The sequence below is a fragment of the Ruditapes philippinarum genome, unplaced genomic scaffold (genome assembly GCF_026571515.1).
Source record: "Ruditapes philippinarum isolate M1 unplaced genomic scaffold, ASM2657151v2 ctg57_1_1_1_1, whole genome shotgun sequence".
Lineage (NCBI taxonomy): Eukaryota > Metazoa > Mollusca > Bivalvia > Venerida > Veneridae > Ruditapes > Ruditapes philippinarum.
The window spans coordinates 570,970-587,929 of NW_026855294.1; the positions used below are offsets into that span (position 1 = coordinate 570,970).

Sequence of the window (16,960 nt, forward strand, 5' to 3'; positions counted from 1 at the left end):
GTTTTTTTTCTTCGATAATATTTATTACACGTCCTCAGCCATGTTTCACTTAGTGCTCCAAAATAATCACTTCTGTTTCGAATTCCTAAAGCAACATTTTAATGTTGTATGACAATTATTTTCTCAAAAACCATGAATCCACACTTCCCTAATTGCTGAATTCATTAATAATGCTCCCATAAACAATCTAGTATTTTTGTAATCCTATTTTCGCCTAAGACCTATACACTTGTAATGGCCGACTGCCAAGAAACAATTATATACTCTCCCAGAAAAATCAATTAATGGAGGAACCGAGGTAATTATCTGCCATTATTATGGAGGCATTATAATGCTGATTTAGTTTTTATTGCAATGTTTATATAAAATTATCTTTATGAATACTTATGCGAAAGCAGCACAAGTGTATTTGTGTATTTTCGTAGATTCTTGAAACTTTGAGATTTTAAGATTTTAACGAAATATTTTAAGATAAGCACGAAAGCACCAGGCTTAATGATAGCGAAGCAAAGAGTTTCAAGACATTTATCTGCATTGTTCATTACGATAAGAAATATCTAGCTATAACTTATCGGTACCCATCCAAGTCGTTTTTCGCAATTAATTTACTTGATACTCAAAATTTTGGATGAGTCTCTTATAATTTGAAGCACGAGATGCGAGATAAAGTTTAATGAAGTTTTCATATGCATTCCATGCAGTCTACAGCTTCACAATTGCCAGTTTATGTTCATCTTTATGGGCCGTTATCATAAATCTGTCCCTCCCCACCCCATATATGTATACCTGCAACCCCACAAAACATAATTAATTGACTAAGACAGGTGCTTAATTTAAAAGCGGTATAAATCTATTAAAAGCAGAAATTTTTAATCCATAATCTGCTGTATTAGGAAAGCTTAGAATTTAGAACAATGCATTCAACATGTAAAGAATTTCAATTTGAAAATACAAAAATTGAGCTACCAACATTATAAGGCGTGGTCAGCCTGCACGGACAGTCTGACTCGGACGGCCTAGCTCGATACTGCTGGAAAATGCTAATCACTAATTGTTATAGCAGGTTACGGGATAACATTAAGGAATCTTGTCATGAAAAGATATTTAAACATTTACGAGAATGATTTTCATCCAAATTGCTTTTGTTCAAAATTTTGCCAGATGTATCGCTTAAACAAGTATATACTGAGTTTTAAACATTAAAAAATGTGGGTATTTTTTTAAAATATTCATACAAGTCAATTAAACTTAGTTTAGTTTTGTCATCTTGCACTTCATTACTTTTTAAAAACTCTGGTTCATCGACACTTTTAATTTTTTTTTCATTTTTGTGGAAAACATATACATCATAAAATTTCTAATCGGTAATAAGTACAGTCATCAAGTTCGTTTTATACATTGGTAAAAATATATCTCCATACAAACACTGGCGAAATGGTTTATTAAACATTGAGTGGGGAAATTCTGACATCTCCAAAAGCTAGTTTTTGATTAATCACTATAATTAACAAACAGTGCGATGGTTAAGTAATCAAAATTCCTCCGCTTTTTTGTGCATTATTTTACCCTAGCATGATTTCACAAACATGCTAACTGACTCGCGTGTAATTACATACCCTTACAAAAAAGAAGACATACCCTGGTTATATAGTTAAGGTGGCTGCATACCATTTGATATTGACAAACAAAAAAGAAATGATACATCACACTGGTAAATATAACACAGTTAATCTTACACACAAAATAAATATTTGTCTTGAGCAGGGTAAGTTTAATATATGAATTATAAATAAAATATAAAGCTTGGGCAATATCATTTTTAAACAAAAAATTAATTAACATTGACCATATTTTCTGTTTTGTGTCAGTGAGTCTTCTAATACCTTAACTTTTGTAGACCCCCCCCCCCAAAAAAAAAAATTACATGAAATGAAATGAATAACTGATATGTTAACATAATTCTTTTTCAAGTACATGTAATATAGGTCACAGATGAAAATATAATTATAATGAATGTTGTATGTAATTTTTTTAATGTTATACCATTAATTGAAGTTAATTCAGTAACAATTTATCATTACAAAGTCGAGGTTAATTAATCAGCTAATGTTAATTACTACATAATTTACATATGAACAAAATACAGCCGATCAAAATTTTTAAAAAATATACTTCAACGTGAATCTTTCATCATTTCTAATAACAAAATAGGGCCCTGAGTTTGAAGTCAGTCCCAAAACCAGAAGACCCAAGTTTGAATATGAACACTTAACTTCCATTTAACCTAAAGATTGTTATTGAAAATAAAGTGGAATATATTCCTCTTTGGACTCATTAATTATCAGTGCAAGAAAAACATATATTTTCATATATCTACCAGGTTACAAAGCAAGAGACGGAGGAAAAAAAAACTCTCTTCCTGAGTGAATGATATACCAGTCAAATTGCTTAACCTGTGAAGAATTTTTCCCTCCTTATCCCTTTTATCAACATTAGCAGCCCTGAATTAATTATTTCCAGGGTAACAGAATTCTGCAAATTGTAGATAAACCTCTCATATAAACTTAAAATCCGAGATAAAAAAATTGTTAATAAATACATATCTCTGACATGAATCAGGCCGGCAATATTACATGATTCCACAATTAACAGCTATTTTTATCACAGCATTTTCAGGTAGCGAACTTTTTAAGAAAGTCTCCAATCAGATAAAACTAAGTTTCCCTATTCCATGCTGATAGACTGATAGTAAACATATCGCCTTTTCCTAGTTTTGATTGTAAAGAAAACAAAATTATCAGGTGTAAAGATATTGATTGTTTGTATATTTCTTTTACAATTCATCTAATTTTTAATTTTAATCATATCGTAGCAAATTTTATAGATGAAAACTAAGTTTGACCAAGTGCTCTAATGAATATCATATAGTAAGACAGACAAAACTGATCAGATAAGATCCTGTTTTTCAATTCCCCGTAACAAATAACCTACATTACGCAGCCATGTATATTATTACACCAAAAATAAGACTTTCTTGTTAAAATGTATAAATCAAATGTGATTTGCTGGAGAAGAATATAAACTGAAGTCTTATCTTCCATTAAACACATATATTCTACTGTCTTATATAAGCAGAAACTGTCAATGTTGTCTGCTTTTACTTGTCGTCTGCTCCAAAAATGTCTTCTGCTTTTGGAAGACCATCCTATTTTCCGGATAAACATTTTAAGTTCTTATATTTTGTACACTTTCCAAGTTCATTAGTGCTAGTGGGAATTCTGGGTAAAAGTTTGTGATTACACGCTTAGTTTTCATTTTAAATTTTTCAGATGCAATGGAAAAGCTGAATTGCTGACAATTCTAAATTTAATCTGTAATTTTCATTTAAATGGCACAAGAAGCATTGATAACTGTAATTATATCATTTACAAACAAACCTTTGATTAAGAAAGAAAGCCTTCAAATGCCAGCATGGCATATTAATAAAATTTTCAACAGAATTGGCCAAAACAATCTGCCACCAGTCCTAGGCTTAAATTTGATAAGGAATGTTACAAAAATAAGGTTCATTAAAACACTTTTGCACTTTTTCCCTTATTTACACTATATAATTGAGATACATTGTCAAAAGTCACCAAACTGATGCATCCAAGAAAGTAGCCAGTTGTACATCATATACAAGGAAGTCATAAAATACAAGAAAACACAATAATTTCCCCGACCATCAACTTCCAAAATATATTATTTGTATATAAAAGTATGACACATTCCAGAAAATATTCTCTGATTCAATAATATGCAAATTGCTTGCCCTATTCTTCAATATTATGCAATAATGGATCTGAAGTTTCCTTAAGATTTCTCTGGGGTATTCTTACAAAAATACTCTCTGATCAAAGTATGGTAAGAAAAACCCTCTAAGCAAAAGTTTACATATTTCCCCTTTACAAATGAAAGCTGTTAATATGTGAAACACAGTCAAATGGGACTATCCTCATTAAAAGTTGCAAGTTTATAAAAAAAATGGGAAGTTTTAAATAAATTGAAAAAGAATTAAACATTTGCAAATAGTGAAGAAATGGGGGTTTTTTTAACTAAAAAAAGAAGTCTTAATCTCAGAGCAAACGCGCCAAAGACCAAAAGTGACAATTTTCAGTAGTCCTATATGCATCAAGTAAATGGCTGAATGGTGCAAACCAAATCACTTGCCCTTAACCCACAACCTTCTGAATTTCTTAAATGGACTTGTCCAGCTTCTATTTTTGGAATTGTCCAAAATTTAAATTTTTCAATTGTATAAATTTAGGGGGTATGAAGATGAAAATTTCATGTTAGTCAGTCAACAGTGTAGAGCATGGTCAGATTGCATGGATGTGCAGACTTGCCCGGCTGCAAGGCAGTTAATATAAAAAAACAATGCTGTGATCTAAACTTGTATAGATAGAATAGAATGATGAAAAAGGCATTTTCCTTTTGTGTGTAAAAAAAACCAGAACATTTTAATGTTACCTTTTTGCGAGAGGTCTTCCGCAGTCTGTTTTATCGTATTATTGTTGTTATTGATGGCATGTGACGGGGAAAGAGGTGTGGTCACACGTTCACGAGAGTCGCTTGGTTCCTGATCAGTCAAACTTCCATCTTCATCACCTAAACCATCTGAAAATAGAAAAATATTACACATGAAAATCATGCAAAATTAAACTTTGAAGTTACTTATTGTTTTCTGTAACATACAAGTTGTTTTCCTATCACACTATATCTAAATTTAGTATATATATATACATATATACCAAAATGTACAGTAACATCAGTTACTTCCCTTTATCTTTAGTCAGAATCATCTATTTTCATCAGTTACCCCCCTTTATCTAATCTCTAACACATGCTTTCATAATTTTGCATGCAGTTTTTGCAAATCACACTGGAGTACATTCAAACTTCAACAAGATATTAAATGTTATCAAATTGGCGAAATTCATTTAAAGCAAGTGAAAAACAAAACTTTATTACACCCCCTCACCCTTCTCAAAATGAAGAAACGATCAGACATTTATTACATGACAGTAAAATCTTAATGCTATGTAATCCTTAAGACAAGAGAATAAATGTTTATAATCTCACATACATTATAAGACTTCTGTTAACATAGAGCAAAAAAGACCTCACACATTTAAAAACATATCGGGTGAATCTAACAATCACCAGTTGCTGAGAAATAGCACATGCTTAGAAGAAAATACTAATCACATAACTTGATTCATCATCGCAAAAAAAGATAATCGAGTGGTAAAGAAGAAAAAAATTTTACTACAAGAAGATTATACATGTGAAAATTATCCTGTTCAAAGCTTTTAGAACAATTCCTTTGTTACATACACACAAATTATTGACAATAATATTCCATTTTTCCAAGAAAAATATCCTCCGGAAAAAAAAACATAAATTGAATCAAATCCAAGGGAAAAAATCTAATTAAGTTCCTACTATGTCACAAGCTTTAAGTACAGAGTAATTTTTCTCAAAGACAAAAAAGTAACACATACTCTGCGTGAAGTTAAACAATCTATTGATAATGTTTTTCTTTTTTCCTTTTCTTCGTCAAAAAAATTAAAATCTCAACCACAATTAACTACAATAAAATCCACACTAGTACTGTCGGTGGTGAAAAACAATTGAAAATGCTGGTAGTTATTTTGTTGTTGTTGTTTTTCGGTTTATTTTAGCTCGGCGCCGGAAATTCCATATGTCCGAGATCTCAGCGTCCATGCCGGTCCACTCTAGTAGTCTCATCGGGGACGTCTTTTTCATGCCGATCTTCCTAAGTCCTGTTCTTCGTTCGGTGGAGGAAAGACAATACCGGAAAAGCATCAAGTTCCGTGACGGCTGCAAACAGGCGGTTGACATAAAACGGCTCTTGTTAGCGCCACCCTCCAGAGTTAGTCACGACAGGTCAACCAATCCCCTCTGGTACTTAAGATGATTTGACCTTGACCTGCCGTGTGCCTTCTCCGCGACGTGCACGCCTCTGGAGGGATTTGGAGAAGGCTGGTAGTTATCACCATGAAGGTCGGTTTTAATCCTCTCTACATGACATGCGACAGAAAAGTCTTCAGAAAATCACTTATTCTACTTCTACATTAATTAATCCACAAATCAGTGGCATACACAAACAATGAGAATCACAAGTTTCTACAAACAAAACTGACTTCACATACATAACAAAGTCTTCTGTTTTTCACACGACCCAGCCAGGTTTGAAATAAGGTTAATCAGGAATGCTGTAATGGCAACAGTTTCTCTACAAACCGTTAATGTGTTTATAATTATAAACAATGCATTGCTATTACAGTTTGCACACTATTTCCCTGACAGCTTTTGTGTTTTAACAAATAGGCAATTTTTGTGAGCAGAAAACATTAAAATTAAATCAAAATAGTTGATCAATAACTTGCCATTTGTAATAAAGCTTTTGCCTTATCACTGTATTAATTTCTTTACATTGAAACAGTAGTGAAATATTTTTTTATATTTACAATGCTTAAGTCTTTTCATTTATTTCTTTTACAAATCAAATTTTTGAAAAAATATTTAGATTTACAATTTGGTCTGTCAATCAATGATACGGTATCTTTTTGCTTATCTTCATTTATAATAGTTCCTTTAAATTTTAATCATCTTATAAGAGTTACTTCCCCTGCACCACTTCATGACTTAACAAAATGATTAAACAATTTTTGCATAATTTACCTTCAATGTTTTGTGACAGACAAACAATATCATATAAGTTCCCGATACGATACTGGAGTCGACCAGCATCTAATTTTGGTATCATCCTTATCTCCTTGAATATACTACCTTTTCTCGCCTTTTTTGAAAACTTATCCATAATTTTTTTATTTCATTTCTTTTCCTCAATTTTTTTCTATTTTTTTATTTTCTCAATCACAATGTTTTTCCTTTCCTAATCTTTCAACAAGTGGTCTCCAATATGACATATGTTTTGAGTAAATCTCAGTCAAAAGTGTGCACCAGCAATTATTTTTACACCCCATTGAACGCAATCATAGAGGAGACTTAGAAAAAATGCAAATTGCCATTTATCCACTCCAAGTCAATATATAATAATTTACAGGTCATTCGGGTGACTACCATTGTAAATGAAAGGTTTTCGGAAAAACTAAACAATAGTTAGCTGAACACGCTAATTATTATTGATTTTAATTAGATCATGTGACAGGCGCCCGAATGATGTCAGGAGTGAATTAACTCAAGTTAATTTTTCCTGTGTATCGCTAGATTTATAATTAGACTAGTTAACTTAAATAATGAGAATCGAGGAATTTCATCTACAGGATTAAGCTGTGGCTACTTGTTGTTTTTTTTTTCTTCGTGGGATAATTGGGGGAGTTATAATTGGTAGTCAGAGGACATTTTTTGACATGTGAAAATTTACAAAAATATTTATGACACCTTCTGTGTATAAGTTAAAGTTAGTCCTTTACAAAACATTTGGGTATTTTTGTTTTTAAGTCGCCTCATTACTGACTCAGTCTAGCTTTTAATAGAGACTGTCAAACAGTGCTGCATAAGTCCACATATTTAAATTCAAACATACATGAACATATATGAGATTAATTAAACACAGTAAAGCTATTGAAGAGAGGCATGGATTACTAGTTCGTTATAACTGTAGGCACAAAGAATGGGGTAACTGGCTCCTGTTCTTTTACACTGAATTAGAGACTCAAACTTGCAGCAAAAACCACTCCCAGCAAACCCAAAAGTATTGAAATTAGCAAATTTGTTGTCTATTTTTTGAAAAAGTATACAAATGTCAAAATTTTCATTTGATATAAATATTCTGTTTGGAACTTATTACTTCTCTTTTACCCGTATGCGGTTATATCTATATGAAATTACGCCGCAAACCTGCATTTCACCGTTCCTTTAAATATACTGAAAAACAACTGCTCTACATGTTTATAATATGTATATATCTATATATTTATACTTTAAGAGAATATTATAAGCTCTCCCAGGACGAACTGACAAATACATCAAATATCTCTCCTAATTCACTTATTTCTGATGAATCGACCAAAAACTGTCAAGTTTTCTTCATATTTCATTCCGGTTTTGACAAATGTAAGTTTCTATCAATTTTAACACTTATATATTGATTAAAATCGGTCACAGACCAAAAGCGGCTTTTTTTCTCCGGCATTCTCTCCATATTGCATCTATATTTCTGCCATAAAACGTCACATCATTTCTTTGTTTTTATTTTCAGATGAACTTGTTTTAATGCAGAAGAAAGATTTTGGTGACGCCCATGGGAATACAAGCCAGACTAATAAATGAATGGAATTATTCCTGTGTAACAACAGTGTTACATATTGAGCCTCCATTTTTCTGGGGAAATATAGATGTAACGTCAATTTAGTTCTATCCTACAGAAAATAAATGAACAATACGAAAAAAAAAAGCGCTTTCAAAAGAGATTACAAACTGCTAGATTAATAAGTATAAACCTATAGATTTTAATTCTTTTTCTGTTTTTTTTTTAAAAATGCATGCACATTTAATATACATGTATATAATATATTAACTAAAGCAACAAAAGGAAACAACCAAACACTCCTTTTTTAGAAATCTTTCCTTATGGGTATCAATTTATAAACAAATGCAAACACATAATTATTTTTCACTTATTAATGAAGTTTGAAAGATAATAGGTCTGTATTATAATAGGGTCTTCAATTTTGTATTATAAAACATACATCAACACAATACAAGAACTTAGAGTGCATGAGAACTGAGAACTAAATGGTTGACTACATCAGGAGTGCATCCACAAGGACAGGATACTTAAAGTTTGAATGCCAGTGGACTGAGTACAATGGGGGCAAGAGAGCTATAAGTACTTAGTACATGAAGGTTGACAGCATGAGGGCAAGAGAGCTGTAAGTACTTAGTACATGAGGGTTGACAGCATGAGGGCAAGAGAGCTATAAGTACTCAGTACATGAGGGGCTAGAGAGTTACATGAAGGTTGACTGCATGAGGGCAAGAGAGCTATAAGTACTTAGTAAATGAGGGTTGACTGCATAAGGGCAAGAGAGCTACATGTACTTAGTACATGAGGGTTGATTGGAATAAGTGCAAGTTGATTGCATGATGGCCGAGAGCAAGAATTAAGAACATGAGGGTTAACTGCATGAGGGCAAGAGAGCTATAAGTACTTAGTACATGAGAGTTGACTGCATGAGGGCAAGAGAGCTACATGTACTTAGTACATGAGGGTTGATTGGAATAAGTGCAAGTTGATTGCATGATGGCCGAGAGCAAGAATTAAGAACATGAGGGTTCACTGCATGAGGAATAAATTAATGCAAGTTGATTGCATAAGGACTAAGAGCAAAAGAGATTAGTACATAAGGGTTGCTTGCATGAGGGTTGTGTGTAACAAGGCAGAGTTCATTAAAATCAATTGAGTACAAGACAGAGTACATAAGAATATTGAGTACAAGAGAGCTGAGCGTAAGTCGGTTGAATCCTCAGCAATGTTGTTTAACATCTCTTATGAAATATAATTATGGTAGTACAGTTATGTAACTTTATAGAAAAATACTTATTTTTAGCTTTTTTCCTATGATAGGACAGAAATATAAGCAAAAAATATATGCCAAAGCAGTATTTGGGGAATGTCTTTGTCTTTCCCAAATCAAAACGAAAATTAAGGTTAGCCTACATTATTTTCATAATTTCAATCATTGTCAAACATAATTTGCATACTGGAATAGATAGATAATACATAATACAAAAACAAGTCATTTACTTAGACAAAACATCCCAATTTGGGTGCAATTATATTCAAAATGGTGTCTCGTATTTCGCAAGATGACGTGCTCAGCAAATCAAGTCTATGAAACAAAAGACATATTTTACCAATTTTCTTTCAAGTCACAGGGATAATTTACTATTGTCTTTTATAATTATAATGATTTTTTTCCCATAATTACTTTAAGACATATACTACACTTTTAACTATCGACAATCCTTGTATTTTACAGCAATTAAAACCTATTTCTCGACTGAAAACAATGCTGTCAATTTTGAATCATTAAAGATCTGAATAAGAAAGAAATGTACAGCCAGAACAGTATCAGGTTCCGTAAATAGTTCCACAATTATAACAACCATAACTAGCTATAAATAAGCTAAAAATCTTCCTATAATTATGAATAAACAGACTGTACAAGTTTTTTGTCTTAACACATGCATGTCTGTGTGCAAAAAAATCATTTGGAACATGCAGCATTTGTTACAGCAAAAAAACAACAACCCCAAACCATTATGCTGTAATTAATATTGTATAAAAATATGCGAATCTTTCTAATTTAACTAACCAAATATCTTAAAGGGACTTGACCATCTTTTTATCTGGACAAATCTATTCATAGGTAAAACTTTAACTGAATAGTGAACAGTGCAGGCCGTGATCAAAGGGCATGGGTGACAAACAAGTAAATAATACAATAAAAATATATAATACATAAAATAAGAAGACTGGTCACCTCGCAGAAGTCATCATAAAGATGTAAGGAAATCATCATATGATATATATGTCGTCAGAAAATGGTAAAAGAAAAAACATAAATTTTTACAATGGCACAATGTAGGTTGCATTATAGCTCATTAATTTTATTATTGTCAAAATATGTTTTTATATAATCATCAAAGGGTTTGATGTGGCATAGACTTCCATTAAACTTTAACACGACAGTTATTTTATTTCAAGATTATAACATTGATAATTTTATAAATTTTATAGAAGAAAATGAAATGAAGAAAAACAGCAAAAATTTTCTTGCAAGCATTCTTCACTAATGTTATTTCTTGACAACGTAATGGGGTAATATTGTGCCTTAAAAACAATAACTTAATGATGCAGAGTGTTGCTAAGCTTTCAGGAAATAAAGCACAATCAATAATAATTAATATAGCCAGACGACGGGGGGAAAAAAACAACACAACATGTTACTAAACCAATCAAATAAATAGACTGTCTCACAATTAGCCACCAGTGAAAGAAAATTAACTTGTATAAAAATCAATATTACAAAATCATAAGAAAACCCATGCTTTATTCATAATGCCTTGTTAAGGTCCCATGATACTAAATATTGGCAGTTGACTCAGCATCTTAAGTTTTTGCTGAAAGATTTAGTGGTGTAATATCAGGTCAACAAATATTCAGGTTTTTTGTCCACAAAACATCTAAAATACAACTGAAAATATTTCAATGTTGATTTACATTAAAAACTAGAAATGTGTCCATAGGACACGGGTGCCCCCACCGCGCCACTGTTCTGTCAATCTTTTTACTAAGTCAAGGGAAATAACTCTACAAATACTGGATAAATCCACAAGCGAAACCCCAGGTGCAAATCTAAATATGCTGAGCAATCTGCCCGTAAGGTTTAATGAATATGTCAAATCCTTTTTGAGTAACTTGCAACACAAGTTGAAAATTGCAAAAATTTTCTAAGTGAAGGGCAATAGCTCTAAAAATACTAAATAAATCCAGACGAAAATACCTGGTGCACAACTGCACATGCTGATCAACATTCCTATAAAGTTTCATGACTCTAGGTCAAATACTTTTTGAGTTACGTGCAACACATGTTGAAAATTGCAAAATTTTACTAAGTAAAGGGCAATAACTCTAAAAATACAAAAAACATCCAGACGAAAATACCCAGGTGCACAACTACACATGCTGATCAACATTCCTGTAAAGTTTCATGACTCTAAGTCAAATACTTTTTGAGTTACGTGCCACACAAGTTGAAAATTGCAAAATTTTACTAAGTCAAGGGCAATAACTCTGAAAATACTAATAATATCCACACAAAATACCCAGGTGCACAACTACACATGCTGATCAACATTCCTGTAAAGTTTCATGACTCTAGGTCAAATACTTTTTGAGTTACATGCGACACAAGTTGAAAATTGCAAAATTTTACTAAGTCAAGGGTAATAACTCTGAAAATACTAAAAATATCAACACAAAAATACCCAGGTGCACAACTACATATGCTGATCAACATTCCGGTTAAGTTTCATGACTCTAGATCAAATACTTTTTGAGTTACATGCGACACAAGTTGAAAATTGCAAAATTTTACTAAGTCAAGGGCAATAACTCTGAAAATACTAAAAATATCCAGACGAAAATACCCAGGTGCACAACTTCACATGCTGATCAACATTCCTGTAAAGTTTCATGACTCTAGGTCAAATACTTTTTGAGTTACGTGCGACACAAAAGTGAACGGACGGACGGACGGACGGAAGGACGGACGGAAGGACGGACGGACGGACAGACGGACGGACAAGGGTAAATCTAAATGCCCGCCACTAACGTGGGGGCACAATAATGATGCTAATGAAACATTAAGGTCCTTGTGTACCAATGTTGAACACTTTTACAAAAATTCTTGCAATAGCATTCACAAGTTTTCATTCATTTTTAAACTACAATATCTTAAACAGTGTAATAGGTACTTTAAGGTTACCGGTAAAATATACTAATTCTAAAATTTCATTTTTTTAAAAATATCTATAAACATAATACTTAAATTTCAACAAAAATCTACTATATATGAAAAAAAACAAAACACACCAATATATGAAATATAATCATTGAAATACAATAAAGCAATCCAAGGTTGCTGATTTTTTTTTCCTATTGAAGATCATTCTCGAACTGTTACAATAATAAAATTTCCAATTATTGTTTTATGATTATTCTAGGTTCCATAAACTGCTTCTATAAAACGATCAAGTTTCGACGCTGGCTGCTAAAGTGATGTCTGTCGTATGTAGGCGTAACTCATGTACAATTGTTTTACGGAGTAATTGAGAAATAAGTAAAATTCGTTCCGATTTTTACTTCCATTTTCTGAATAATGTTGAATTTCCATATTGATTGATTCATCGGTCACGACCATGTTTCTTCATAAGACACCAGTACTAGTTGGTTCCAGGAAGTGGACTTGAAAGTGATAAATATAAGTTGAAAGAACTTGTTTCGCAATCAAGCTTAACTAAATATGTTTAAAGCAATCATTTTGCAAGGAAATTATAAGAATTAACCCTTAACCAGTCTGCACAGTCTGATCAGGATCCATGCTGTTCGCTTCCAAACCCTATAACAAGTAGAGAAACTGATAGCGAACAGCATGGATCCTGATTAGACTGCGCGGATGCGCAGGCTGGTCTGGATCCATGCTGGTCGCAAACTCATTATGTTGGTTTTGTCATGACGCGGCTCATATATTTAACAGCAGACTTCAAGTTTCTTCATATCCATTGTGGTTCATTATGTATCATCATAAGTTTTACTCTTAACATCTTTATTACAAAAGAGCATCAAATAGTTCTAACTTGGTCATGACTTTACATCTATTTTACATGAGAGCACTAATTAGTTGCATCTTTACATCTATTTTACATATTAAGAGTACTAATTCGGTACAGCTTACATCTATTTTACATAAGAATAATAATTTGGTACATCATGTTTACATCTATTTTACATGAGGTACTAACTTGGTGGACCTTTACATCTATTTTACATGAGAGCACTAATTTGTTGCATCTTTACATCTATTTCACATTAGAGCACTAATATGGTACATTTTTACATCTATTTATACAAGAGAGCACTATCTTGAAGTATTTTTACATCTATTATGACCATTGTCTTTTGCAACAGAATTTTTACTCATATTTAACCAAACAGCAAATTGGTTTTTATCATTTTCCAAACAAGTAGGGGAAATCTGAGATTTATACATTAATTTCACTCATAAAACATTGCGTCTAACTCATATATATTGCCTTTGACTTTTAGCTTAAGGAATCTTTCCATCAATTTTGAGTAAGCTAATAATAATGAATATTGAGTATTGTTCTGCTGGAACTGGATCTATTTAAAAGACAGTTATATACATCAAAGTAATTCGAGTTTTCTGTATTTCACGCAATCCTCCAAAGATTTCGCCATCGGAGACAAAAAAGGGGGAGAGTATTTTTTTTTCAATTTATTTGATGTATTTGTCCTTATTATGTTTCAAAGGGAAAGTCTTGTAATGAGAAGTTTACATTGCCATATAAACATATAAACGAAGTGTGTTTGTTCTTTCTCGCTATTGAACAACGTTTTATTAGGAGTCGATATTTAATTAACTATTATAATGAAGAATGTAATTTTGAGAAAATAATAGGCAAACTTTTGACAGGAAGACTTATGTCTTCCAATTACTGAACATAATTAACTTCACTCGTCTTATATACCAATGTTATGTGTAGCCATCAGTCTTCTTTTTCTTTTCCGGCAATAACCGTAAGATGAATTTTGTTCACTGTTAGGAAGTAACTTTATTGTCTACAAGTCTATAATATTAAAATAAAAGCCATTTGTTATGATGAAGAGTTCCATTCAACAGCATCAGTTGTTCTGACATAATTAAAGTTGTTTCTGGTATACAAATACAGATGTAATAATGGTAACAAAAGTCTCTGTACATGTCCATATGCAGCAGACGCCAATTATGAAAATGCAAAATTATTTGTTGAATTTTAAGAAATCTGTGTATTTAAATTGGATAATTTATTACGTCACGACAAAACCAACATAATGGGTTTGCCACCAGCATGGATCCAGACCAGCCTGCGCATCCCCGCAGTCTGATCAGGATCCATGCTGTTCGCTTACCAACTCTATTACAAGTAGAGAAACTGATAGCGAACATCATGGATCCTGATCAGACTGCGCAGACTGGTCTGGATCCATGCTGGTCGCAAAACCATTATGTTGGTTTTGTCGTGACACGGCTCATATCAATTTGATATTGATCCTACGTCCTGATAAGTTAAATGCGATAGGCGAGTAAGTTATTTATCTTCAAAATAATATATATACATATTTGTCGGAATACGCACAAATAAAACATTACGCATGAGATAATATTCCTGCGTAACTGAAAGCATTATCTGTAACGTACAGAATGTAAATTGTAATTATAACAAAATAATGTAATAATTTCTACGGAAATCCCAAATTGTACCCCTTGTTCATTTTTTTTTTATACTAACATTTTTTAGAGAGATATTATAAACCATATGGATTCACTATCTCTAATTATTATCAGCCATTAACGACTTATCTGATTTTATGCCGAGTATTTCAATAATTTTTTATTGTAGTTTACGAGAATAGAGGGTAGCACAACATCCATTCCCCATACAATGCATCTACTGCTAATAAATGTCACTTAATTGAGGATATGTACAGATATGTACGGTGGTAGACATATCAACCAGTTTCTAACTTGATTTTCTTTGTTAGGTTATGGCCTGAACAAAAAGGTGAAAGGTTACCTTTAAATTTTACATTTCTTTTTTTTTTCTTTTTTGCTGCAGGTTGTATACTGTGTCAAGTGACAGCTTATCACCTGCAATCTATACAACAATATGTGAGTGATTTATCAAGTATCTTTCATAAAAAAAAAATAAAAAATAGAAAAAAATTGTTATTTCAATACTTAGTTATCTTTTCTCTTCTTTTTGTATCCATATCTATTCAGTGTTTTCAGATATGAGAATGACCTCAATGGTATGTGTACAGAAAATATTCAGATGCAGCCTATCCGATTTTAATCTAATCCTATGAAAGCTCATCAAATTAACACTTTGGGCTCAGGTGAGCTAAAATCTTAGCATTTTAGACAAAATATCTTTAATATATTTTTTTTTAGAAATTTAGCCATTAAATTGAACTGAGTCATCTGCAAAACAACAACATAACAAACAATGAAACTTAGAATTTCAAATCATAACAATGCAACTTAATTTAAAAAAAATGATGAAATTTAATTAACTTTTTACATTAAGATGTAAATAATCTTTATTTCCAGCAGTTAAAGAAAAATGTGTGCATAAAGAATATAACATTATGAAAAATGAAGCTTTTGTCAAGGTAATTTAATTCTGAAGAAGATTTTTTTCCCTTAACCAATGGTGGATATGGCAATATACTGGCATCATGTTGGCTTAACCAATGGTGGATATGGCAATATACTGGCATCATGGTGGCTTAATTAATGGTGGATATGGCAATATACTGGCATCATGTTGGCTTAACAAATGGTGGATATGGCAATATACTGGCATCATGTTGGCTTAATCAATGGTAGATATGGCAATATTCTCGCATGTTGGCTTAATCAATGGTGGATATGGCAATATACTGGCATCATGTTGGCTTAACCAATGGTGGATATGGCAATATACTGGCATCATGTTGGCTTAACCAATGGTGGATATGGCAATATACTGGCATCATGTTGGCTTAACCAATGGTGGATATGGCAATATACTGGCAATTCATGTTGGCTTAACAATGTGGATATGGGCAATATACTGGCATCATGTTGGCTTAACCAATGGTGGATATGGTAATATACTGGCATCATGTTGGCTTAACCAATGGTGGATATGGTAATATACTGGCATCATGTTGGCTTAACCAATGGTGGATATGGTAATATACTGGCATCATGTTGGCTTAACCAATGGTAGACATGGCAATATACTGGCATCATCTTGGCTTAACCAATGGTGGATATGGTAATATACTCGCCATCTTGGCTTAACCAATGGTGGATATGGTAATATACTGGCATCATGTTGGCTTAACCAATGGTGGATATGGTAATATACTGGCATCATGTTGGCTTAACCAATGGTAAGATATGGCAATATACTGGCATCATGTGGCTTCACCAATGGTGGATATGGCAATATACTGGCATCATGTTGGCTTCACCAATGGTGGATATGGCAATATACTGGCATCATGTTTGGCTTCACCAATGGTGGATATGGC

The 16,960-nt window shown here is 32.4% G+C and overlaps 1 protein-coding gene across 7 annotated transcripts in view; it reads right to left on the reverse strand.

Moving 5' to 3' along the window:
- LOC132742812 (zinc finger homeobox protein 4-like) overlaps positions 1–16,960 on the reverse strand; it is a 145,966-nt gene that overhangs the window by 19,263 nt on the left and 109,743 nt on the right. For all 7 annotated transcript variants that reach the window (XM_060731302.1, XM_060731295.1, XM_060731296.1 and 4 more), the window contains one exon: positions 4,510–4,656. In XM_060731302.1, coding sequence (XP_060587285.1) covers positions 4,510–4,656 — 147 coding nt within the window. The remainder of the gene's footprint in view (positions 1–4,509; positions 4,657–16,960) is intronic.